This window comes from Colias croceus, chromosome 1 (assembly GCF_905220415.1).
Source record: "Colias croceus chromosome 1, ilColCroc2.1".
NCBI classification, from domain to species: Eukaryota; Metazoa; Arthropoda; class Insecta; order Lepidoptera; family Pieridae; genus Colias; species Colias croceus.
In genome coordinates this window covers 10,205,294-10,231,573 of record NC_059537.1, presented here as the reverse complement: position 1 = coordinate 10,231,573, position 26,280 = coordinate 10,205,294, and the positions used below count along the sequence as shown (strand labels likewise).

Here is a 26,280-nt window from a genome sequence, read left to right as displayed (position 1 = left end):
AGATGTCGTGCTTTATGTCGTGTTTCGCTTGGCAAAAGTCACGCACACTACAGCTGTAGAAGTGTCAAATTTTTCCGGTATTTTACTGTTGTTTTTCTAAGTAAATATTGTAAATTATTGATTAAAAAGGTCGAACGCGCACACATTTCATTATAGAGAAGTGATAAAATGATTAGTTTTAAAGAAATAGTGTCTGTGTTAAGTGTTTAGAGGTAATCAAAAATGTATGGAGGGACGGTCGGAACATCCACCTTAAAGCATACCCACAGCATACCATTTTAAAATTATTATTTTTGTTATAATATCACCTTTATCTTATTTACGCCCATGATGCTATGAAACAATAGAATGTTGCATGAAAAGGCTTAAAAGAATGCAATGAATGCGGTCTGTATTGGCCATCTCAATTTAGTACCTATTCGTATTTTGTACACCGCAATTAGTTCTTTGTTGGAATGTTTTAGGTCATTACCTCTATTCACAGTGAAATAAAATACCATTCAAATTTATGCCTGTACATTATTTTAAAATTTATGTTTTTTATATTGATTCAGTTACATATAATGTCGGCAAAAACGCAATTAAACGCAATTATGTATGTTGAAAAAATAAATTTTACACCTAAAAACAAGTATGGTAGGTAATTTAACAAGAGTATATTTTAATAATAATGAATTATAAAAATGATAATGATATTATTACCTAAATTATATTTGAGCGCCTTAATGTCCCTCGCCTTAAGACAGCGCGTGTGAAAATCATCAGCTGTGAAATCTATGTAAGGAACTTCCAGATTATCTGAGCAAAGTATAATATATCCCACCAAAAACATTTTCATGTAAAATGTTGCCAAGACGAGCCCATATGACTCGCACTGTCAAAAAGTTATCAGATCTCATGTAGAGCCAAGCTTCTAACACTACACGCCCTAACTCTACAAGGCCTAACTTCACAAACTCTACACCTTAGTCAAAATATGTGGCTTGGCCATTTCGCTACATTCACATCGGCGTAAGGTGAAAAATTAATTCACTGTTCATTACTTTTGTGTTATACAATAGTTCTTGTAGTAACGAACGGCCAAGCCACATATTTTGACTAAGGTGTAGAGTTTGTGAAGTTAGGCCTTGTAGAGTTAAGGCGTGTAGTGTTAGAAGCTTGGCTCTACATGAGATCTGATAACTTTTTGACAGTGCGAGTCATATGGGCTCGTCTTGGCAACATTTTACATGAAAATGTTTTTGGTGGGATTTCATTTCTTTTTGTAAGTTGTTTGTAACAAAATTTTATATGTCGATTAAACTTTTAATTTCTTTGTTAACAAACATATATATATATCTAGGGGAACCAAGTTTTAGATTATTAGATTAGACCTCTAGCGTCATCAAAATTTAATTTAAAATTACAGGTCTCATACAATCTCCCATCCCCTAGTTTAAGGGGATGGGGGATGAAAGTTACAAGTTTTATAATTTTTTTGTTGTTTGTGTGCTAATACTAGCTTACATACAAAATTTCAGCTTTCTAGGACATTAGGAAATACCATAAGAATTTTGATGATCATCAGTGAGTCAGTGACGAAATTAGCGTTTTTTAGATATAAATAAAATCTGAAGTATAAAAGCTAATGTCATTAAAACTTAATATGTTCAATAAGTCCGCTATTGACAATATATCCCGAAAATTTTGTTGATCTAGCATAATCCAAACCCAAGTTATGAGGGTTCAAAAAAACGTCGAAGCGCTTCGAGAAAAGGTAGGTAGTGCCCGTCGCTTGTTCGCTTGGCTCGTCTTGGCGGGGGCACTACCGTGCCCCCAGATATACTTACTATAGATGCATATTTCATAATGTTTACCTACACTTAAATAGTATGTGTAGTAATAATTGTGCATTAAATAATAATTAAAAATTAAAGACTTTTTAACGGATTTTACGGTCTCCCCGTGACCACGCTCGCTGTAAAGTGTTCGAAACGTCGGGAAAATAATATAATGATTAAATCGCGTTTAAAATCCGTTAAAAAGTCTTTAATTTCTAATAATTAAAAGTAATTAATAACGTATATTTATACCTACTCAGTGTGTACTACATTTAACTACACAAAAAATATTACTTAAGTATTTATTTTTACTCATATTGTATTGTATATAATTCTGAAAATAAAAATTGTGATAAAAATGTTTTGATAAATCGAAGCCGATTTAATAACGATATGAGAGCAAAAAACAGTAATTTGTGAAAATCGTGAAGTCAGCGGTGGATAAACGTTTACTTTTATTGTCAAATCAACCCCCGGACATTAGCAGAATAGCCGCCTCGAGAGTTGAGATACAACCTCCGGGATGCGTTTACACCGTAGTGTAATGTAATCGCGATTATAATTCTCAATTGTCATATAAACTTTACGCTCATAGCTCGTAAGAATTTTATTTCATTTCGTTGAATGGTTTGTTAATCTATCGTTACATATTCTATTATTATATGTAACGATACGCAAAATTAGCAAAGGACCACATTTTCTATTTTATTGATCAAAATTTTATGTTTGCATTATACCGATTACCTAACAGTTTGTGTTTTTAATAGACTAGTTTTAATGTAATTTATAAAGAAAGACACTGGATTTAAAATAAATTATCCTAAAAAATTAAAAATCAACATTGAATTCAATTTTTCACGCACAATTTCAACAAACACTGTGTGAATGCGGAAATCGTAGCTTCGTAGCCCGTAGCGTCGTAGATAGGGCGGGCGGGCGCGCGTGCGTGCGTCAGTGCTTTGCCGGCGACCGCCGCGTGTCGCCGCGCTCGGCATGCCAAACCACCCCCGCATTCTGCAACCGACTACACACCACGCGCCCCTGTAAGTACACAATAACCAAAAATTTTAAAAATAGAATCCAACAAAACCATAGACAAGACATAGTTTTTAATTCAAAACTTTACGTTCGGATTCACGTGGATTGAGTGGCTGTATTCTCAACGCACAACAAATGAGCGGTTCGTTCGATAGCCCACTGCCCCTGTGAGATGTTTCCAAGTGAGCCCTCCTGAAGGGTTGTATGAATTCAGATTAAAAGCACTGTTAGAATGTTTGAGGTATTTGTTACCTCATCTAGAAAACGGGGATTCTAAAAAAAAATAACACGTTTCATTATTGCCATGTCAACAAAATATGTATACCTAGTATGGTTATTTAGATTAATCTTATTATTGTTAAACGGGGTCGGCTGTAACTTAGTATTTACATTGTAATACAAGATAATATATCGCCTTTACATTTCATAAGTACGAGTAGTTAAACAATTTACAACGAAGGTAGCTTTAAAAGAAACTACAGTTAAAAATAACTTATTTCTATAATCGTAAAAGACAGCAGAGAGTAATTGTTGCGAGCTGCTTTTATACTACAGAAATTGCTATAAAAACGAGCAACGAGCGATGTCAATGGATGCGACGTAATTAGCCTGATATCCCTGCAGCAGACATTTTCTACCCAGCATTTTCACTCAACATTTCTTTTTTTCAATTAATACTCACCGCAAATGTGTTTTGTAGCCATTTTTCTCATATATTATAAACTTCGTTCGTCTAATTTTTGATAAGAATACTTAAGAAAGGATTAATCAATAACTATAATAAATTTTGCACAACATCTAAATTAGGCTCACCGCTCAATATAATTAGGCTTGGCTTGGCCTAAAAGCTTAATCAAATTATGAGTTTCCACTATCTCAATATGTAAAGAATACTAAGAGCATATATCACATTATGTAATAGGTTTAAGACATTACGAAGAACGTTCGGAATGGTATAAGTAGAGCTTTGACCGTAACAGTGCTGAGGTCATTGCCTTTTATAACTTGGATAGTTTTGTTTTGGCACTCATTCAGAAATTGTTAGTCTAGATTATTAATGAACTTGTACGCTCAAGTTTGGATGCAAACAAGTGTCTGTATTTATAAGGAGTACCTAGGTCATTTTTGCGCTACATTATTTCATACATTTCGCTTCTTAAACAATATGGTCTTTTAATTTTATTATTTATTTTAATATTATTGTCTATCAAATGTATAGCTTCCAATTTAGGATGGTAATTGATAAAGCTTATAACACAGTAAGTATATTCAATCATCTTAGTGAATATAAATGCAAGCGTATCAAAATTCACCCACACACGTCATAAAATGCAAATAAATATAAAGGATTCAATATAAAAAGTCACTTTTACATACGTCTTCATCAAATAATTTCATATTCTGCGAGATAGGGTTTTTCCTCACATTACAAGCCATCTCTCGCATAAATGAATACGTGATTTATTAATTAAGTCCCGCTGTCTTCATCCGCCTCTTGTTTTTAACATGTCAAGCCTCAGAGGTCATGGCACTTAGCCCGAAGTAATTTTATATTTTGTGGGTAAAATTCGTCGAGCAATACGCGAGTTATTTCACAATTTGATTCGAGTGTTTCATTGTTGCTACGAGGAGCTTTCCATTCTTAAATAAGTCCTCTTCATTTTTATTTTATCATTCAAAGAAAAAGCGTTATGTTAGACCAAAGTACATACTTCTATGTCATATTAAGTTTATTGCAGACAGACGGAAGGACACTCCGTACTTTTTACATTTTTCATCGCGACTGATATTTTCATTTTTATTCTGTAGCTTTTCGCACTTCTCTTAATTGTGTCTGCGCATAAATGCATATATAGCACAGCTTTTATAATATTTAACTAGATTTGATTATTTATGCTTAGTATCAGTATTAAGTAACAAAAACTATATTGGAACATCAACAGTTCCTTTGACGACAACAAAATACGTTATAATTAAACCTAAAGGCTATATAAAAGCAATTTGCTTGACAGGGCGATAAAATAAGCTTTTCAGCATCGTCGGAAAGTATTTGCGGTCGGATAATAGATTGCTAATATTGGGTAAATCCCGTAAGTTTTCCCTTCCGAATAAGCTACTCTCATTCGTCTTTTCCACGGCGTACAAGGGTGTCGACATAATAAGTGACGAGCTTACATTATGGATATGGGCGCGGCGTGCAGCAAATTGAGTATTGGTTACTTTGATTATATTGAATCGTAATGGACTCTTCCCCTGGTGTTTAGAATCATAATCAGATTTTTGGATTTTATTCCATTTACTAATTTGAACATTTTAATTCTGCTAATGTGAAATATCGTTTTTTGGTGAAGCTACATTATAAAAACGATCTACGATTGTAGCTGTAATTTTAAATGTTTAAACAATTTCATACAATTTACGTTATAAAACGGTTGTAAGTACATGTAGGTATTTATACTGAACATGCTCTATGGAAGCTCTATGGCAATTCAGCCATAGAGCTTAGTATGCTACTTGTCTCGTCTATGCCTGTTTCGTCCAAAATTTGTTTTACAACCCAAACGTGTTCCCAAAAAAACAATTCAGGTTTCTTATTTAATATGCTTATAATATTGGTAAAATTATTGATTCTTAGACTCTAATAAGACGAATGCTTTGATATCCCCGTAAGAAAACACGTCAGCATTGATTATTTCCGCTTTGAAAACACAAATTAATGAAGTTATATCGGGTCGCGGGGAACATTTCAATTTGAATGCGACATTCCTTTGATAAAGACGAAGGGTCTTGAAGCTCTTTTACGATCGGCAGTTTTTCCTGAAATACAAAACCGTGCGGGCGGACAATGGCTGTGTATAGCTAGCTAATGACAAACCGTCAGACTCGAGACATTTATTAAGCAGACGAAGTATTGTGTTACTTAATGTGACAGCCCTTATTTGTGCTGCCGAAAACCGCTGAGTTGGAGCTCTTTATACTTTTTTGCAAAGTTCTGTATTTTGTTTTTTACACTTAAATACCCTCAGTAAAATTTAAATTCTTTGTAATTAATTTGGTCGTTATTTAAGTACGTATTTTTTAAATGATTTTCAGAATGTATAAATGTATAAGTAGTGTATCTTATATCTAAGAGTGTAACCGAATATTTTTTTGACCATATTTAAATTTAAAAAACCGGAATGAAGTTTCAAATTTTAAATATCTTTTTTTTGTATATTGTAATGATTTTATAGTTCTCAAAGACTCACCTGTAAACCTCATAAATGTTTAACATGTAGTCATTGTTTTTAAGTTTTTACAGGTCAGCGATATAACAAAGTTTTTGGGTCAGGTCTTCTTGCAAAGGGAAAGTATCCCGCTCGCTTAGGAAATAATGATATTTTTAATGACCTAAAATGTTCGCCCTTTCTATAGAACGACCCCTTTTGTCGCATGTTCATAAATTCTTCTCAACTGGAAATTAATAACGGAGCTGTGCAAATATTTCCAGGGACTTTTGATGGTACAATGGTTAATGCGAAAACCTGCTCAAGTTAGAGAAAATTAAAATAAAATATCGTAAAAGGTTTTTCATAAGGGGTTTGGTTAATATAACCTAAAATAAAGAAAGAAAGAAACATTTATTTCCAAAAAAAAAGCACATTTATTATTTACTTCATTTTCGGAGATACAGCTACACTACGTACATTATGAAAGATTTTAATAAAGGAATATCAGCGCGGTTGCCTATCAATGCGGCCGACTTTAATCATTTCGATGTGATGGAACCGATTCTCTCGAGCATAGAAATAAGAAGCAATTTTATTTTCCTTTATTCCCGAACTACATTCGAGCACTGTGAGTGAATGAAATCAATTCTGTTTCGCATGTACACGAAATCAACGAGATTGCCATGAACAAACTGTCGATAAAACTAAATTTTATGCGAGGGATTGCCTTGAGTCGTCGACAATTCATCCGTGGAACGAACGACATGTGACAGCGCACTAAAACATTTTATTACACATTTTATTAACTTCAAAAGGTCCGATAAGAGGAAAGTGGAACGGATGTTGGCATCACATATTATGTATCGCTTTTGTTCTACGTTTAACATAACAGTTTCTCTAAAACCTTTTATAATTTCTCACAAGAGCTCTTTATGCGCGTGAATATGTTTTTACCCCTCTACGAATTTCCAAGACCGCGACTATATCTAGACACGCGGCAGCGTGTCAAGCCGAGTTCAAGCGAAGAGAACTGGCGAGCAGCAGCCGTGTGTATATTTACACGAACCATTTCGAGCCACTTTTCACCCCCTTATAACTCGAAAACTAATTGAGTTAAATAAACCAAATTTAGTACATATCAAGAGGACCTCAAGATAAACAAGAACCTTAAATTTCATAAATACAGATTAAACAGTTGCGTAGATATTAATATCCAAAAATCGCAATTTTTAAGACTGACTGACTTATAGACATATACAAAACCTAACCCACTTCCAGATGACCTAGAAAGTTCAAATTTTGTAATCAGGTAATAGTGAGTGTACAAAGGAAAAAATTTGATGAGGCTAGTTTTTAGAACCTCACAAAATATAAACAGTATGTAAAACTAGCCTCATTAAATTATGGGGTTCAATAGGTCATTAGTTGTTTGCTTTGTGAAAATAATTATATTATTCAAATTTAAAAAGTTATATTTTGGAATAACCATTGTTCTCTAAGGGAAAATAAAACGATTGAGTTTTCAGACAACCTAAGAACTTAATACATCTATGTAAATAAATTTCTGGACTGTCTGCAGAACTTGGCACACATTTAGATCTCATTTCTTTTTTTGGCAAATTAAGTCAACGATTGAACTCGGCTCCAAATTTTACATTTATGTTTTTAGTGGGATTGTTCTTACTTCTTAGACTTGGAAAATGAATGTAGCCAAAATGAACGGGTACATTAAAATACACACATGATACAAAGAAGACTATTTGATATTTATCATTATTTTTAAAATTTACTAATTTATCCCTCAGTCATTTCATCAGTCTGGTGGTTGATGAAATTAAAAATCATAAAGCGAACGAAGTTAAAGCCGTAATGTATTCAGCCTGAAGCAATGAAGCGATGGATATTTGGCTTCATCGATTTGATATTTATTTTGCATTTAAAGCTGACTGGGGTTAACAGCTCGTTTGATTGTTGTTGGTAGCGTATTTATGTTTAGCGTTATTTTTCAGCGATAATTTTATTGAAAGCCTAATGGAAATAGCCTAATAATTCTCGTATCGAGTTCAGCCCTTATCGTTGTAAAAACTTTTTTTACAAAAGGAAATCGTATAAAAAGGCTATCTATGCATGTCTTGGTTGTTTTGGCAGAGGGATGAATTCGTTATTCATTCTGCAGCAGGTGCCGGCGGCGGCATGCTGGGCGCGCGGCTCAAGTCATGGATGGAAGCGCAATTGGGGCGGGCGAAGAAACGTAAACAGAAGCAAACGAAGCAGCCCTCCCCTCCCACTACCGGCCTGCCAGCCCCGCCGCATCTGTCGTCGCCTGAAAGCGCGTACAGCACGGGATATTCTACAGATGGCACGTCTCCTGGGACTCTTCCCGCTCCGCTCGCCGCTCCGCTTGTGGCTCCCCCGCCACCGCCTACGCCTCCGACCACACACCTATACCACGAACCAGCTAAGGTAAGATCAAAGGTGGGAATTTCGTACAAAGCATGTTCTAACATCCGCAACATTCCACAACTCTCATTCTTAAATGTGCGCATCGCTTTAGAATTCTCGCTCCTGCATAATAGGAACAGTAATTTTAAAAGCAAGAGATAGTGGATTTCGAATATAGTTATATCTAAGTATATTTATTGGAGCAATTTTTTTAAATTACTTAATGTAAAATAAAATACACCCCTGTGCATGAAGATGTTGATAATCAACATTGAAGAAAATACACTTCGTTATTTCGTGTCGTTATTTCTCACGTTTTATAATTGTTTATAAAAAAATCCTATCTTCCACATGTTTGAATTTCTATATATTTAAACATTTAGTTTATATTTTTCCTTAGTATTTTTCTAACATTCCAAAAGCAATACCGTCATCTCTTACATCCTACACCACAAACATATCCACTACGAAGCGGCCAAGACTAGCGTAAACAAAAGCAAGTGAGGTGACATTTGCATGTAGCTGTTCCCTTTTATTTTCATACGAGGACAGGTAGATGACAGGGGTGTGACGTAAATAGAAATAAGTGATGCGGTCCCGACTCCCACGTATGTGCGCCAGCGTAAGGGCTTAAGGGCGTTAGACAGTAATAGTCCCTATTGAAGATTTTTATCTTTTAACACCTTCGTTGAGTGCTATTTTGATGCCACTTTCAAATGCATTCGCGGTTCTCATGAAGTCGTCGTCTCGTTTTTGAGGCTGTGGTTTTATTGCGAGTGGAAATGTTGCATTGAGTAATATGTGTAGTGGGAATGGAAACCACATTTGGAATAGTATTTACGAATAAATAAAAACTGTAGGGCCTTATTATAATTAAAAAGTAATAGATTTTCATAATTTTTTTTCTTTGCACTGTAGTGTAAGTATAATGTACATGAAAGTAATGTAGATAATATCCCAAACTTATTTTTAACGAGCTTTTACAGATGTAACTCGTTTTATTATTAAAAATAATAATAGCACAAGTTATATTATATTTATTATTGGATAAAAAGAATTTACCTATACATTATTGAGTACAGTGCAAGTGAACATTAAAAATTAGTTAACAAGAAAAAGAAAATATGTACCACATAGATGTGCTACGGCCTACGACGAACTACGAAGCTCTCGACGAAGCTTGACTGTTATAACTTTAAGGCCTATCGTACATTACTAACAGTATAGAAACAACAATTGCCATTTTTTGTGAATAAATTGTCTTAATAATTGCAGAAAGTTACAAATAACGAATTTACTGCATAATTACACATGAGCCAACGATTTATGAACAACTTTGTAAATTACGTCGTTACGAATTAGGAAAATTGAATTTAGGTAGGAGTTAAAGTTTAATAGCGAGGGTTAACTAAACCTGGATTAATGAGGGCAATTTGTGCCAATTTCAGCTTTTAGTACATGCAAATAGGATGTATTTTCGTATGTTCGTGGAAATGTATCCGAAAATACGTTCATCGCTCACGTCGGGGTAAATTCCATTAGTTGGTTCCTGCATACGTAAAGCGTTCGATAAAGGTGCGGTAACGTGGTTATAGCTGAAAATGTAACCCTTTATGCGAGATCTAATAATATACCTGCAGGAAGGGATTAATAAAAAATTCATTATATTTACTGCGTTGTAATCGCAGCAGACATTGATAAATGGATGTAATTTTCGCTGAATACGAACAATTCGAAATCGGAAGTATTTAAAATTACTGAATTCGATAATTCCGTCTATAATGGTAATTGTTTCTCATATTTTAAGTGCTGGTTTAGAGCAAAGTGGAGACCTACTTCCAAGTTGAGACCTACTTATTTAATTACACTACATTTACTTATTTACTGTAAGGTTCATTACGTTTCACGATAACAGTTTATATAATTATTATCGATTAGGTAACGTTAGAAAAAAAGGATATTTTCATGATGCAATGGATAGTATCTAATCAATATTTGAAACATATACGCTCCCATTAAGGTCCCATCGGTAAGCTCCCATTTTTATTTTAACTAGTTTTATTATCTGTTAATTTGTAGGTGCTGTGCTGACGCAGGATTTTCGGCCGCGTCGCACAGTCACATAGCGTCGCCCCTCAGTTGTCCCATAGCTCGCGCCACCGACCCACGTTTTGTAGTTAGTGAATATAAATAATATATTTTTGTGTAATTTAGAAGAAATATAAAATTTAATTGGCCGCTATCTTTAATTTCATCTCCCTACACACAGCTACACTAAATTGGTGACCCCGACGTGATCTCGACCGGCGTGATATATCGACGTGAGTGTGTAGTAGGGAGAATAAATATTCAAAATTAATATATAAATATACGGACAACTCAAGAAGAAACTACAGGGCGGTGGCAGCGGTAAAATTTAAATAACTAAATAAAATTTAATAACACATAAAAGTACATATAAAAATTAAATATCACCATGGAACCGGTTAAAGAAGAATTTGCAAGTTTATCGTCAATCTCCATTACGTCCCGCATCCCAGATTTTTGGAAGAAATCGCCGAAAATATGGTTTATACAAACGGAAGCAGTTTTATCGCCACAGAAAATGTCAGATGAGGCGAAATATCAAATAGTAATTTCTAAATTAACGCCAGAAGTCATCGAGCAAGTCACGGACATTTTAATTAGCCCGCCGGAGACAGGAAAATATGAAAAGTTAAAAAGAAGATTATTACAAATTTTTGAAGAATCGGAAGATCGACAAATAAAAAAATTAATTGGCGAAATGGAATTGGGTGATCAAAAACCGTCACAATTAATGAGGAAAATGCAAGATTTGGCGCGTGGACGAGTAACAACAGAAACACTTCTAGTTTTATGGCAAAATTTAATACCACCGGCAATAAGAGCTGTGTTAGCCGTATCCGAGAGTAAAAGTGAAGATATTTTAGCATCAATAGCAGATAAAGTTATGGAGAGCATGACACCTTTAAACTCGGTATCAGCAGTTCAACAGTCCAGTTTAGGCAACAGTCCAGAAAATAATTTGATTTTGTTTAAAAATGTTCCACATTTTTTTTTGAAAAGGGGGGAATATTGTAGGTGCTGTGCTGACGCAGGATTTTCGGCCGCGTCGCACAGTCACATAGCGTCGCCCCTCAGTTGACCCATAGCTCGCGCCACCGACCCACGTTTTGTAGTTAGTGAATATAAATAATATATTTTTGTGTAATTTAGAAGAAATATAAAATTTAATTGGCCGCTATCTTTAATTTCATCTCCCTACACACAGCTACACTAAAAATTCATCATCATCATCATCACTACATAGTATAAAACAAAGTCGCTTTATCTGTCCCTATGTCCCTTTGTATGCTTAAATCTTTAAAACTGCGCAACGGATTTTGATGCGGGTTTTTTTAATAGATAGAGTGATTCAAGAGGAAGGTTTTAGTATAAAATTTATTAGGTTTTAGACAAAGCGGGCGAAGCCGCGAGCGGTAAGCTAGTATTCCAATATTACTAAAACGTAAGTATATTTTAACAACTAGGTACGCATCTCACGTAGTCGGATGATTGACAATAATTCATTGTTATGTTAGTAAATTCGGATTATCCTATCCATTGTTATTAGCGAGCGCTATTAAACGTGAATATATTTCTATTGTTGGAAAACGTATTGAAGCGTTCATGAGTTTACGTTATTAATTAACTGGACCGGATCAAATTGTCAAGGGACGCTCAAGCAAAGCCAATATAAAGTTAATAGTCTATTAACTTGGAGAGACGAAGTAACTTGATTTGTTTTTGTATCAGCCTGTCCTGAACCATGCTCGGGAATAAATAAATTAGCTTTTTTCGTGATGGAGAGAATCTTGACATTTCGGATTAAGAGCCGGCTTCCGTTATACATAATGTAATGTATATCATTCTTTGTTATACATTTTAGGTTGTTTCAAGGAGGCCCATCCGTCTTGTAAGGGATTTTCCTTGACAATCTTCCTTGATTTTATCCCTAATGTATTATGAAAAACGTTGATATTGTGAAAAGATTGTACTTACATATTATCTATTTTTAAGGCATATGCATTTCGAAATACAGTCTCAGTTGTGTCAATCTATAATTTACAATACGATGTGTAATATCAAAATAATAAATTTTTTATAAATGTTAAATTATACACAAATAAAAAAAAAACATACCGGCCGATATGATAACCTCCTCCTTTTTTGAAGTCGGTTAAAAAATAATGCAAATAAAATATACCCAAATGTTATCGTTAATTACTACGGTATTCCGCTAGATGACGCTAGTCGTACTCTGAATCGCGCTTGTGAAATGTTTCCAAGAGTTGACAAGTATACCCCAACTTCATGAGGAAGTCCTTCCTTGTCTTGGGGAGCATAGTGCGCTGTGATCGTAAAGTGAGAGCACTGATGCTGACACCCATTGGTTAAACCACCCGCGCCCGGCTGCCGGCTGGGAGTCCGAGCGCAATTTTTGTAAGGCTCTCTTACTTTATAGAGGGCCGCTTGACCATAAATTTACTATTACTATTAATAACTATTACTATTACTATTAATAACTATTGTGACTATTAATAATTATGTAGTTATTTAATTTAACAAACTCCTTATATACATATTATATTGGTTAAATATTTACATATTATGTATTAGTAATAATAATAGTTTAAAAAAACTAAAAAACACGTTTTTTATAGAAAACTGAACTAAAAAATATCAAATTAGTGTATTGTCATCGGTCCTCAATAAATCTACAAAGTTTGAACGAAATCTGGCCGTTTTAAGTGGGTCAAAATCGCGCCCAAAGAAGTCGGTTACAAACATACAAACATACAGGTGAAGCTAATATAAAGCGTGTAATAAAAAAAAGCGTGTAAAAAAAAAGGTAGCATTTACGAAGCTAAAAAACATATTTACATACAGTTATTCAAAACAATGTTTATTCCATGCAGTTATTTGGGTTATTGTAAATTTGCCACAAAGTTAATTCGTCACGTTTTTAAAACTCCATACATTGAAAGTAAATTCGTCACATGCCTTAAAAAGTATGTGTAAGTTCGTCACAGATATATTCGGGTTATTGTAAATTTGCCACAAGTAGTAAAGTACCGCCAGCAAGCAAGGCAAGTGAATTATACCTTTCAGCCTGCGATGAAACCAGCAATATAATGATTTACATTTTAATATTACAGTCATCATTCACATAAGGTAAATTCATCAATAACATAAGGTAAATTCATTATGGAGTCAAATTGATTTGCGCTTTTTAAAAGTTTGAAATGATTTTATATGTATTAGAATTTTTATTTTTATGGAAAACGAAAGTTGAATTATAAAAATAATTAATGTGATTTTAACTGTGATTTATTAAGTGTCATGAACATGAAACGCGCTAGTCTGTTTGAGTTTTTTGTTAAAAAAAATTTCAACCTCCTATACAAAATTAGCATCTCACTCGAAAATTTTGTATGGGAAGCCGAATTTTTTTTTTCATTTCCGCAATATGGTTTCTTTGGGAAAGTTGCTCAGAATGATTCCATGGTTAAAGTTTTCGGGAGGCTGTCCCTTACACCCTCACAAAATAGGTGAAAAATATTTTATCCTTATTTTTATACGATTGTGATAAATATTATAGAGCCGCTCTCATTTCATTACATTTTAAAAATATTTATAGAGAGAACTGTGATTTTTACCATTACCTATGTAGAATAATGTAGATGTTAAGTAATACTCTTTATAACTGCTGTGAATTTTTAGAACATATGCAAAATAGATGTTCCTTATGTTTTTACAAAGTCCATCGTCATCCAATTTGACTGTGATTTTTTTACATGTAAGGTTGAAAATCTAAAACTGATTAAGAAATCAACATTTTAAATTAATTTATTGTTTAATTTTTTTGCTATCTGTACTTAAATTATCGATGTGACGAATTTACAATACTTGATATTAAATCGTGACGAATTAACTTAAAAAAAATAAAAGTGTGGCAAATTTACACATACTTTTATAAGTGACGAATTAACTTTGTGGCAAATTTACAATAACCCAGTTATTTGAATGCGTAATTTGATAAAGTTTCAGAGGAAATGCTGATTAAACAATTTTAGCTTTATTAAACAATCATTATTCGGCATTTACTAATCATTTTTTTTAGCCGATAAAAGGCTTTATATAAAATAACTAATATATTTTAATACAATAACGGAGTATCTACACAATATTATGTCATAAAATTCCAGCGGCGCTCCAGTGTACAAAGCCGCAAGTACATCCCAGAACCCCCAGTATGTGCAACTCCGTCCCCGCGGCCTCGAAGCAGGATCCGCACCAACCCCTGGCTAGGGACCAACTCGCCAGCCTTGAGGAAGAAGCCGCTGCATTTGCTGCATCAGCACTCGCTGCAGATACCACAGCAGCCGGTCCTACATCATGCTCCGTATTCACTGGATTCGCATACTAAGTATGGACCAAGGTAAATATTGCCGTACCTGTAATTGTTTAGTAATCTGTGGTTATATGCCATCTTTATTAATTTTAGTACTTATAATTTATTTCATAGGTAAATTATAAAAGAATAGTGTTTTATGTGTTAAACATAATATTATAATAATGTGCTTTTACATTGCTTTATTAAAGGGCACAATATATTACTTTTAAAAAAGTAACTAAATGATTATATTGTATAATTTCAATTGTTTAATTTCAGATCTCCACACCTATCCCCTCACTTTTCTCCACACTTATCCCCGCATCTATCCCCACACCAATCCCCACGCATGTCACCGCACATCTCCCCACGCATGTCTCCACGCATGTCCCCACACATATCCCCACATGTATCCCCGCACGTATCCCCACACTATTCCCCCTGTCTATCCCCTCGCATATCCCCTGAGTTGTACCGCTCGCCGTACTACAGAGGGGCCTCTAGTGACGAAGAGTATCGGGGTATAAGGCCTCGAGGGCAGGAAACGGCTATTCTATCGGATGCGGAGGTTGATTCGGATGGAGATACAGGGTTGGATGGTGGGGATGAGGATGAAGCTGATAGCAGTGCGTCACCGGGCAGGAGGCGCGCGAGGCGGCGTAGGCCACCGAGACGGCCTCCACGATCTGCTGGTGAGATTGCTTGTTCAATAATTTTATGATTATCATTTATTTAATATTTGGAAATTAGCAGTGAAACAGTAGGTTTGATGCTTAGGACATTATACTGAAATATTTATAAATTACGGATTTTATTATGTTTGTACATATTTATATAGGAGTGTTTGCTTTTGCTTTTGTAGCAGGATTTCTTAATTTTAAAATAGTCATTTTCATCATACATTCAAAAAGTACGTGTTTATCCTAAACTTTATTTTAGGAATTAGGATAAACACGTATGTCATTTTAAAAAGACTCACAAATGAGAGCGTGTGTGCCGAGCATACGTGTCAGAAGTGCAACTTTGGCAAGATTCAAAGGTCGTCGCCGCTACAGAGCCAAAACCGTTAAAATTTAGTTTAAATTTATTAGTATAAACATATTATAATTTAATAATTCCAGGAGCCACTCCACCACGCATGCGGCGTCGCCAAGCGCCCTCCGCGCCTCCAGTTCGCGAGCGAGACCCTCTGCTAGAAGCTGATAGAGAAGCAGAACGGAAATACCGGGAACTAATCAGAGAAGCAGAAAAATTGCTCGTCACAGTATCACGAGCGCCGATAGAGCCTCCACACAACCCTAGAGTCGTGGAGCTTAGAGCCACTGAGGTTAGTGTAGACCTGGAATTGGCGTGTGAGACGTATATTTGAGGATAGAGTAGTGCAAACTTCTATAGTCCTTTCCACCTAAGATGATTTCTGTGACACATCGATTTTTGGCACGTGTAAAGATGTCTTTACTGAAATCGTATCAATTGTTTCCGCTAATCGATAATATTTTATATGGAAATGAAATCGATTTGAATAAAGTACCAAAATTAGTTTTTTCGGCATTTCGCCAACAATTAACTAAGGAAACTTAGCAAACAACAGCAAAAAAAAAGTCAACAATAACAATTAGTAACAATAACAGAATACCACGTAAAGTATCAATATAAAAATGCAACTTGTATACAAGGCTGACGCACTCGTACAGACGATTGACTCGAATTGACAAACGATCACAAGATGGGCGCCGATTATATTATTTCCAACTCTATGATTTTTCAACGATCCATTTCATGTACACGAATTGCGTAGGCATTATATTTTTGTGTTATTTTATTTTATTTTTCATTATATTAAACTAAACAATACTGTTTTTTATTTATAAGCTTAAGATGTTTCATTTTCATATTTTTGGTAATAATGCCGCCATAAAATAAAAATATTATGCACTAAAATTATTTTGGCGTTTAAAACATAAAATACGTAATTCGGAACACGACGAAGTGTCACAGGAATCATCATAGGTGAAAAGGACTATAGTTAGCTCTATATGTTTGTGTAGAGTTCGTTTTATCCATGATGCTCCGATTCATAAAATTGTAGAGCTATTTATCTCCATTTATCAGAGCTAAATGGAGTAAGGTAGATAATTTATTGAAAAGTTGTGCGAAATGTTAGTAGCTTCATAAATAGGAATGCAGTTTTATGAAAATAACTCAGGTCAACTTCTAAGTATTCGCTGCTGATTTATAGAATTACTGATGGAACTTTAACTATAAATCGTTTTTATTATGATATGATAGAATGAAATTTATAATATTATGTGAAGTGTGTTATTTGTAAATGTAAATCAGTACTTGTTATTACCATGACGATGAAACGATGGCAACATGTGTTCAGTTTAATCAATTTATGGATAATCAATACCATATTTAAATTTATCACTCCATTCATCATCATCGAATGTGGTCTGAGGGGATGAGAGGCAAAACGCTACACTTGTAATATTAATTGTAAAAGATAGTGTTTATGCTCTCAACCTTTCGTTCTACACAGCTTCGAATGTTGTGTTGTGGTAAGTCTCATGCATGCTTTGTCATTATGTTGTTTTTTGCTAATTGTGTGATCTTGTTTATGACCCGTAAGTTAGAAAATTCATAAGGACATTTTATATTTATGCCCTCGAAATCATTGTTCAATCCCAGAAGCGGTTGAACTCCTGTTAGTAAAATCAGCCACTTATATATTATTATGTCGTACTAACTCCAACGAACGGTGTAAAAAGCCTGTTTAAGAATACCTATTTGAAAGATTATAATTTCATATTTTTGCAGTCTGTATGCAGCATACTGTTAAAGTAGCATAATTTTAAACTTCTTGACATATTTTTTCGCCGTTCCCAGCATTATGATCACAAAGATCAGTCTCATCCTTGTGGTCATAATGCGCCCTTACCATTCAAGGTGGACTGTCCGCGCCGCAGCCCGGAGCGCACGCACATCACGAACTTCATGCGCGCCAACTCCCCCGAGGCCCCCCGCCGGCACTCCCCCGCCCCGCGGCGCTCCCCCCTCGCGGCTCCCCCGCCCCGCGCGCACAACCCACCCTCTCCTACAGATCGACCGCACTCGGAGCCGCCGAAACGCAAAATGTACGCCCGGGAAGAGGTAAGATTGTATGAAGCATAATGCGATCCAAATCTGCAACAATCATCTGAAAAATATTTTTTACAAGAAATGCTTTTCATTTCAATTACGGATTTTTTCTGATTCTTATATCAAGTTTAAATACATTTTATTACTTGATTATGTATAAATAAATTTGACATTAATGAATGTGACGTCACAATATGGGGCCCTATCGATCCTATTGCTAGTTGGACCGAGTAGAATGCAAATTGCATAGTATAATAATATGAATGGTTCCACCTGTTTTTTGTGAAATTAAAATCTTTTTAAAGGATTCGAAAATCCTGAAAAATTCTTCAAATTCCTGTCTGTGGATAAATCATAATATTTTTAGCAGATTCTATTGAAATAAGTACTAAAAATATTTTATCACTCTTTCACATAGGAACCATATTTTATCAGTCGAATAAATAAAAATCTTGTAATTAGTGAAACACTTAAATTTTTTATTATTAATTAATACATTTGTAAATTTAAATATTTAAAGAAGTTATTTAATTAAGGAAAACAGTCATAGTTTTTTATTAGCGCCAAATACGTTAGTGCAAAACATTAATTCAAGGATGTATTCATTCAATTTATATATATATTTTTTATATATGTTTGTTATGTGTACCCTAAACATTACAGGTGTTACAAACCCTGGAAGGGCTGCGCAAGAGTCTGCAGCAGCAGTCCGCTTTATTGGCGGTGCAGCGGACTCGCCTCGATTCCCTCTAGTCGATGTTTTCCATTCCTTGCCAAATATTAGCGAATTAGATGGTTTTGTTTACATATCCATGTAGATACTTACTTGCATCTAGTTTATTGTGCTCAAATCTTGTTTGTGTGTTTTTTTCATGTTCACTGTTCAGAATATGCTCTCTAAGGATGTACGGACGGAACATGTGTTTGTGTATCCTACATGTTCCCTAAAATATTTTATACAATATAACCTCATAAATATTACTTAATTCATGTGTTTCTTTTTTCAATAGTTCATTTTATATTTGCTAAATATCTCGTTTTTAAATAAACCTGTTCTTGCCATAGTTCTTTGTTCTAATTATGCTAAAAAATATATCTTAATTAAGCAAGTTTCGTGTTGCACTGAATACATTAATTAGCCTTATTACCATGATTAATGATAACGGGACATGACATGTTTGAATAATTCAGTAAACACATACTTATTGATTACATAATACTCTCTTTATTTCTGATGCTTTTAATATTATGTCAATTCTATGGTACATATTTACAAACTCTAATAATTTTTGAAGTGAAACTTCTTTATCGGGGTTGGAAAAAAATTTAATGTAACATTTTTTCGTCACGCGTGACATTTTTCAGTTACGCTCCATCTTTTTTTATCTCTACCACGCGATTCGACGTATTTCTGTAAAGTTGCATCTAGTTAATTATTTTTTTTTAAATAAGGTCATAAAGAAGTTTTGCTTCTTACGTGTGTACGCTAGTAGATAGGTGCACGCACACATTTTTTTTATTATGTGATTACTGATTATTCGTAATATGCACGGAATATTCAAGCATAAGCAAGCATTATAAAACATAATACATATTTATGCTATTTTTTTTTAAATATTACTATTATTGTGAATTAAAAAATAACGTCTAGATGCAAGTAAGTTTGGTAGTTCTTCCATACATTCCTTGACAAATCCCTCCAAGTTTCTAGTCTAGTCGACATTTAACCACGATCATATTTTATTGACAGAGATCATTATGCTGGATTGTGACAAAATTAAGTCATAGTTTACTTTGAAACAATTAATATCTTTGGGTTGTTATAATTACCTACATTTTTGTAAATCCCATAGAAATTATACTGATTTCCATAAAAATAGTATAGTATAAGTAGGTATTTCACAGCATCCTTGTCGTGACGACTTTTGCTCTAAAAAGTGGCATCTTTTGGTAAAAAAATTTGCATGCAAAATTACGGTTAAAAGATGAATGGCACCAAGTATGAAAAACTATGTTATGAAATTAATTATTAATTCGAATGGATTTAAGACACGATTCATGCATTATGTTTTTTGTGTTTATTATTTTTTGTTATGATAGAGGTTGTGTTCTAACCATATTTTAATTTATCTACTAGATAATTATATGTAATTGTTTGTGAATTACATAAAATACAAGATTGTTATATGTAACTATCATATCTTAAAGCACTTTGCACTCGAACTCTCATTTTTTTTTAATTATTTCTATAAATCAAAAAAATAAATAGTTCATACACCTAAGATCTCTGTCAATAGCTCTATGCATTAGTCTAGTGTTGTTATCGTTTCGTATATAGGCGAGGCCATCTTTATTATACTATTAGCGTCATTTTATTGGTAGCATGTAGAAATGCTGTTGGTTAGTAGAGACCAAGAAACAATGTCAATTTTTTATTCTTTAGTATAAGGTATATTACAAAATTTAATTGTCCGATTACCGACTCATATAATATTATGTTGTCCAAAATAAAACGTCATAATACTTCAGTGAAAATCTAGAGGTCTCTTTTCCTTTGCCAATAGAGAACCCTAAACATTATAAAATACTTATAGCGTACAATAAACTCATTAGTAATTACCCGTGAAAATGATTATCAGTTGTAAAATTAATCGGGGATATAACTCTACAGGGGTCTTTGTTGTTTTTATTCTATGTAAATCATAGATTTTATCTTTTGTAGGTATTTGTAATAATTGTTCGTTATCAAATAAATCGTATTTTTATAGATATCGGTTACCCACGTCAATTGTTTTGACGTTGTTTACAAATATAAGTACTTTTTGTGATTTATTTCTCATTGTGCTGCTTACCTAAGATATTAATTTATGTTTGTTTATTTTGATAGTACTAAGCTGAATCTCACTTTGTATTTTACTTTTACATTGTATAAGATTTACACTTCAATGTCATAGAATCTCGTTTTATGCTTTAAAGATTAAAAAAACTATGATTAGTTTTATTTCAAAGTTTACCTACTTTGTTTTTGTTAAGTTATATTAATTAACAGCAAATTCATTAATATAATATGTAGGTATATTTTAACTATCAAAAATTACTTTGGTATTTGTAGATAACAATTACCTACCTATTTGTCTTTCATTTTTAATATGGATAATGGAGTCGGGATTTCATGATTTCTAACATGTTTCTAACTAATTACCCGTTACCATGTTGTCTTATTATTACAAGTGTGGGAGAGTGATGGTGGTAGACGATCATTTTTCCATACAGGGAAAAATACTGCTTTTAAGATATCATGGTACGGGGGATATTCCGTATTCGGACAGGTTCCTTTTTGATCAAATAGAATTATGTGAAATATCTCCATAATAAGTTTGTTTATTGGTCTCTTCAAATCCAACAGTATACTTATAGAAGTTGGTAGCTCACTGTATTGTAGACGTAGTTTCACTAGCGGTGTAACCCGCGTTCACGGTGTAAGACTGCGTTGTAATTGATAATAATATACACTATAATCGTTATACTACGACTTTACTACGACTATATGAACGATGTTTGGATTTCTCTTACAAATATTTTCAAATACGATATAAATCTGGTTTAGGGCCACACAGTTCAGGACATGCGCGCTACTTCTTCTGATGATGTATCATATTATTATTGGGAACTTGAGGTGTGTGACCGGTGACCCTAATACATAAATGTACGATAGTCCATTGACGTCATTACACATGACTTTCCAATCCTTCAATTGTGGAAAGTTATATAAAATTTTATCAACAAACAGCAATTTGAATAACTCGTTTGCATCATTGAATCTAATTATGTACCTATTTGGAATGTTTGCCGAAAATAAGGAAAATTACAGCGAAATACAACAAATGGGATTTTTTTTAATGTTAGGTACATAGGTACCTACCTACCTATTTTGTACGAAGTGTTTTCTAGTCTTTATTTTTAAAGATAACTCCTATTTTTCAATAAGTGAAAAGTTTAATTTTCTAATTCTAAACATCGTTTGTATCACAATGATGCCCTTATTCAGGTATCTCATATTTTGTTAGTGCAATTTTGGGGACACGCAATGTACTGAGTGTCACCTTATTTAAATGTAAATATTTACCCACTTACTGTTTATTGTAAGTATAAATAAGATTTATACGTTTAGTTGAATTTTCATTAAAATATTACAATAATATTTGTGTTTTTATTTTTACCCTTATCTAGTTACTATCCTATTCTCCAACCCATTGCAATCAACATTTCGGGTAACGACAAGGTAAAGATGATTATTTAATGCTATTAATCAATTATTGAATAACACAGATAATATAACTAATACCACATAATACTATTCTGTAAAAAATATTGTTTATCATGAAAAACATGCACATATAAAATTCTTTAGCCTAGTAAATCCGCAAAGCATAGAAAATAATGGCAATGTGGCAAAGGCAAGTATATAAATAGCTTACAAGTGGTCCGCCCCGGCTTCGCTCGTGGTACATATTTCGCAATAAAAGGTAGCCTATGTCCTTTCTCGGGTATCAAAATATCTCCATACCAAATTTCATGCAATTTGGTTCAGTAGTTTAGGCGTGATTGAGCAACAGACAGACAGACAGAGTTACTTTCGCATTTATAATATTAGTAGGGTAAACTCACCTAATTGTGTGACTCACTTAATTCGGAGATACAACGTTTGGACTCTTACACAGCGTTATAGGAGTAAAATCCAATACATTAAAATTAACCCTATGGTAGGGTAATAAAGCTTCTTTTCGTGTACAAATTTTTGTTAAGATCGTGCGAGTGAAATTGTAACAATCACGGGATTTGTCATTGCGCCCGCCATGTTTGACGTTTCACCGGTACCGTGCGACTATGCTGTCATTATTTAATTAATTTTAAATAGAAAGGGTGAGTTTAAGTTCATGATACTTTGACAATTAATTGTTAAAAACATATATTTGTTGATACCGACAAAGGTTTTAGTAATTTTTCATTTGTTTTTGCATAATACCTTATTTCCTGGGTTCAAAAAGTTAACGATTCTCAAGATTGCAACTCAAAACAGTGTCACCGAATTAACCAAGCAAATTTTTATTATTTTCAATTCGTGTATTAATAATTGTCTCCAGTTCGTATACGTTTGTAGTTTAAGTCAGAAAATATTTATTTTTACTCAGGTAAAAAAGTAGGATCGCTTTCAAGCATTTTAAAAGAGTCCGATATTTTTTATATCGAGTTTTTATCACATAATTAAGTGAGTTATTTTTATTTATTTTAGACAGCATGGAGGAAGACAAAAATAAAAATAGAAAATATAATGAAACAACCCTGACATCCGCAATTCAAAGTATTCTGCAGTCAAAAATGAGTCCGTACACACTACACACAAACAATTTATAAAGTCCAATATTGTTTTTTATTGTTCCCCTCTTTTGATAGTTTCTCGTTGATTAATAAATACATAATTATTACTTTCAATATATTATATTTTTATTAATTTTATTTTTTTGTTACTTTTGTGTTAAAAAATAATAAATACTCACTTAATTCGGTTATAACAGAATTAGAGAAGTACTATCACCGAATTAAAGTGATTGTCACAGAATTAGACAAGTCATCGCGGTTTGATTAAGCTCATTTTACGCTGAGTTAATTCATATGTGTTAAGATTACACTTGCTCATATGATAAATAGAAGACTGATTAATGATCCTATTAAAAATAAAAATAAAATTTATAAAGTTTAACCTGTTTTTTTTTTCATATTCTGTTTTGTCACAGAATTAGATGAGTTGACCCTAGTTATGGATGTGTTATTCTGTTCCATAAGCTACATTACTGCCAAGTATCATAAACTTCCATCCTCACAAACTATCGCATTTATAATATTACTAGGACAGGATGGATTCATAGATAGTGCTTATGAAAGTCTTTTGGGAACCGTCTAAGCCCTAAGGGAACCGTAGTCTGTGCCGTAGCACACAAGTCAAGTAGCAGGTTTTTGAATACAAATTACAAGAATCTGGACACTATTATTTTTTAGTGTTTTTTTTTAGCAGAATTCGTTACGGATGGTGTATGATGTGCACATCGTCAATGTGCTTATGAAACTCTGCTATTGTCAATTTTACCTTTTTAATACTTTTTTTTACTCAAATAGATACTAGATGTCGCTATTTTTGCACTGCAGTACTTATTACTTTTAGTATGCATCAACAGATGGCGCTGTAAGCCTTGTTAATCGCTTTGCAACGGAAATTCTGCAACGTCAAACTATGTTCAACTCGAATATTCTGGAAATTCTTAACTAATTAAAATTCTACGTCAGTGTTTGACTGCACCATACTATATATTATTATTTATACATAATTAATAATACTTACAAGGAATTCGTATTGTAGAATTGTTTTGTTTGTAATTATGATTCTTTTCATTATTTCTAATATTATTAGAAAAAAATATAAATTTCAAGAGAGTTGTTTCTTTTTAATGTAACAAATATCATAAAAATTAATTATAAAAAAAATTAAAAAGATTTTAGTTGGAGGTGCTGGGATTTGAACCCAGGACTTTCAGCATGCGAAGCAGACACTCTACCACTGAGTTACACCCCCAGATGAGGTCTTTTGCAAAATTAAGCTTTGTTTTATACATCTTTTAGTTATATGATTTGAATTTATAAAATTCACAAATCATCGCAAAATTTTCATTATTGTAGGTAGGTGTATAGGAAAACGTGTATATACTAGTTTTGTATATAATGCACAAAATTTGTATTTTGCGATAAATCTCCAAAATTATTATGGATTATGGCATCGCTAAACCTGTAAATTATACGAATGCGTAATGCGTATCATGTACGGGTTTAACCAAGTTGTAAAACGCAAATAATATTATTATGTATAATCAAAAAAATACGTATACCTTGTTTATAATATTCACATAATTCACAGTATTACAATAATATTGTAGGTGTGCCTAATTCATGATTATTTTTAGCCCGGTGATCAGATATTGTTTTGATCCTAGTTAATCTTTTATTTTAGTGGAAACATTGATAATTTAATAGTGTTATTTTTATATTATCGATGATGTTAGGCCGGAGCAAGATAAAAGATACCTACTGTAAAGACGTTTCTCTAAAGTGTATGTATAGATAAAACAATTGACTGTTCACTGTGTTCAAATTTAGTAATTTACATTTCTTTATTACAAATTATGCTAGGATTGTAATGTATTAATATTTTTCTCACAGAAAAACTGTTATAATTCGCGTAATCTATCATATTTTATAAAATATTTTAAGTTAGCAATGGTTTACATCGTCACTGCTTTTGCTTTGGAGTTAGGTAATTTTTAAATATATTATGCCTAAGAGCTTCCTAATAGTGATAAAATTACCTTTGCATATTCTTTCAGCTTTAAAGATTCCGTTTGAAAAAACATAATTACGGTTCAATTAAAAAAAAAGAATCGGTGCTAATCTTTTTATTAGGTATATTGAATAAATGAGTCATACTTTGCATATCAATAATACATTTAATCAATCTAGTTATAAATTATCATCATCATCATCATCAATACATATAATAAAATTCTAGAAAAGTCGTGTCTGTACAATCAAAATATATAAAAAAAAATTAGCAGGTGCTATTATTAAATCGATCCCAAACCCAAAACTGTAGCTAAAAATTTTTTTGTCTGTTTGTCGGTTTGTCTGTTTGTCTGTTTGTCTGTACGTTCGTGCACGCTAATCTCAGAAACGGCTTATCCGATTAAGATGCGGTTTTCACTAATATATTGTGGTAATCTTCATTTAACATTTAGTGTTTATTTCATGTCAATCGGTTCGTAAATAAAAAAGTTATGACCATTTAAGTATTCACGGCGAACATTTGCTAAGGCATTCTATACACTGTACGATAAAACGTAAGTTATCTGTTACAATAATTATTATTCATGTAAATGTCCAAGTGATCATATCGAAAGTGCCCAAGGGTGGGGGGGGGGTTGGCCAAATTAGAATTATTCTTACTTCTAGGTAAATTTTATACATAAAATGTCCTTTAAATTATGTCGTATTATATTTTTAACCCCCGACGCAAAAAGATGGGTGATAAGTGTTTGACCGCTATGTGTGTCTGTGTGTGTGTGTCTGT

The 26,280-nt window shown here is 33.3% G+C and overlaps 1 protein-coding gene, 1 long non-coding RNA gene and 2 other non-coding genes across 4 annotated transcripts; 2 read left to right on the top strand and 2 right to left on the bottom strand.

Annotated features, from left to right (window-relative positions):
• The first annotated feature begins 2,789 nt into the window (after positions 1-2,789).
• Positions 2,790-19,435, top strand: LOC123691722 (proline-rich protein 36-like). Its single transcript, XM_045636260.1, has 7 exons — positions 2,790-2,863; positions 8,244-8,530; positions 14,779-15,011; positions 15,246-15,658; positions 16,088-16,293; positions 17,916-18,119; positions 18,771-19,435. Exons 2-7 carry the CDS (start codon positions 8,261-8,263, stop codon positions 18,858-18,860), a joined length of 1,416 nt encoding a protein of 471 aa, XP_045492216.1. The 5' UTR covers positions 2,790-2,863; positions 8,244-8,260; the 3' UTR covers positions 18,861-19,435.
• On the top strand, positions 12,893-13,018 carry LOC123698160. The gene has a single exon (XR_006752369.1). It is a non-coding gene; the product is annotated as a U4atac minor spliceosomal RNA (small nuclear RNA).
• On the bottom strand, positions 14,633-17,976 carry LOC123692548. The gene is made up of 2 exons (XR_006751583.1): positions 17,908-17,976; positions 14,633-15,027 (listed from the first exon to the last, which is right to left on the bottom strand). It is a non-coding gene; the product is annotated as an uncharacterized LOC123692548 (long non-coding RNA).
• Positions 19,436-24,663: 5,228 nt separating the features above from the next.
• Trnaa-cgc lies at positions 24,664-24,735 on the bottom strand. Its single transcript has one exon. It is a non-coding gene; the product is annotated as a tRNA-Ala (tRNA).
• Between the last annotated feature and the right edge of the window lie 1,545 nt (positions 24,736-26,280).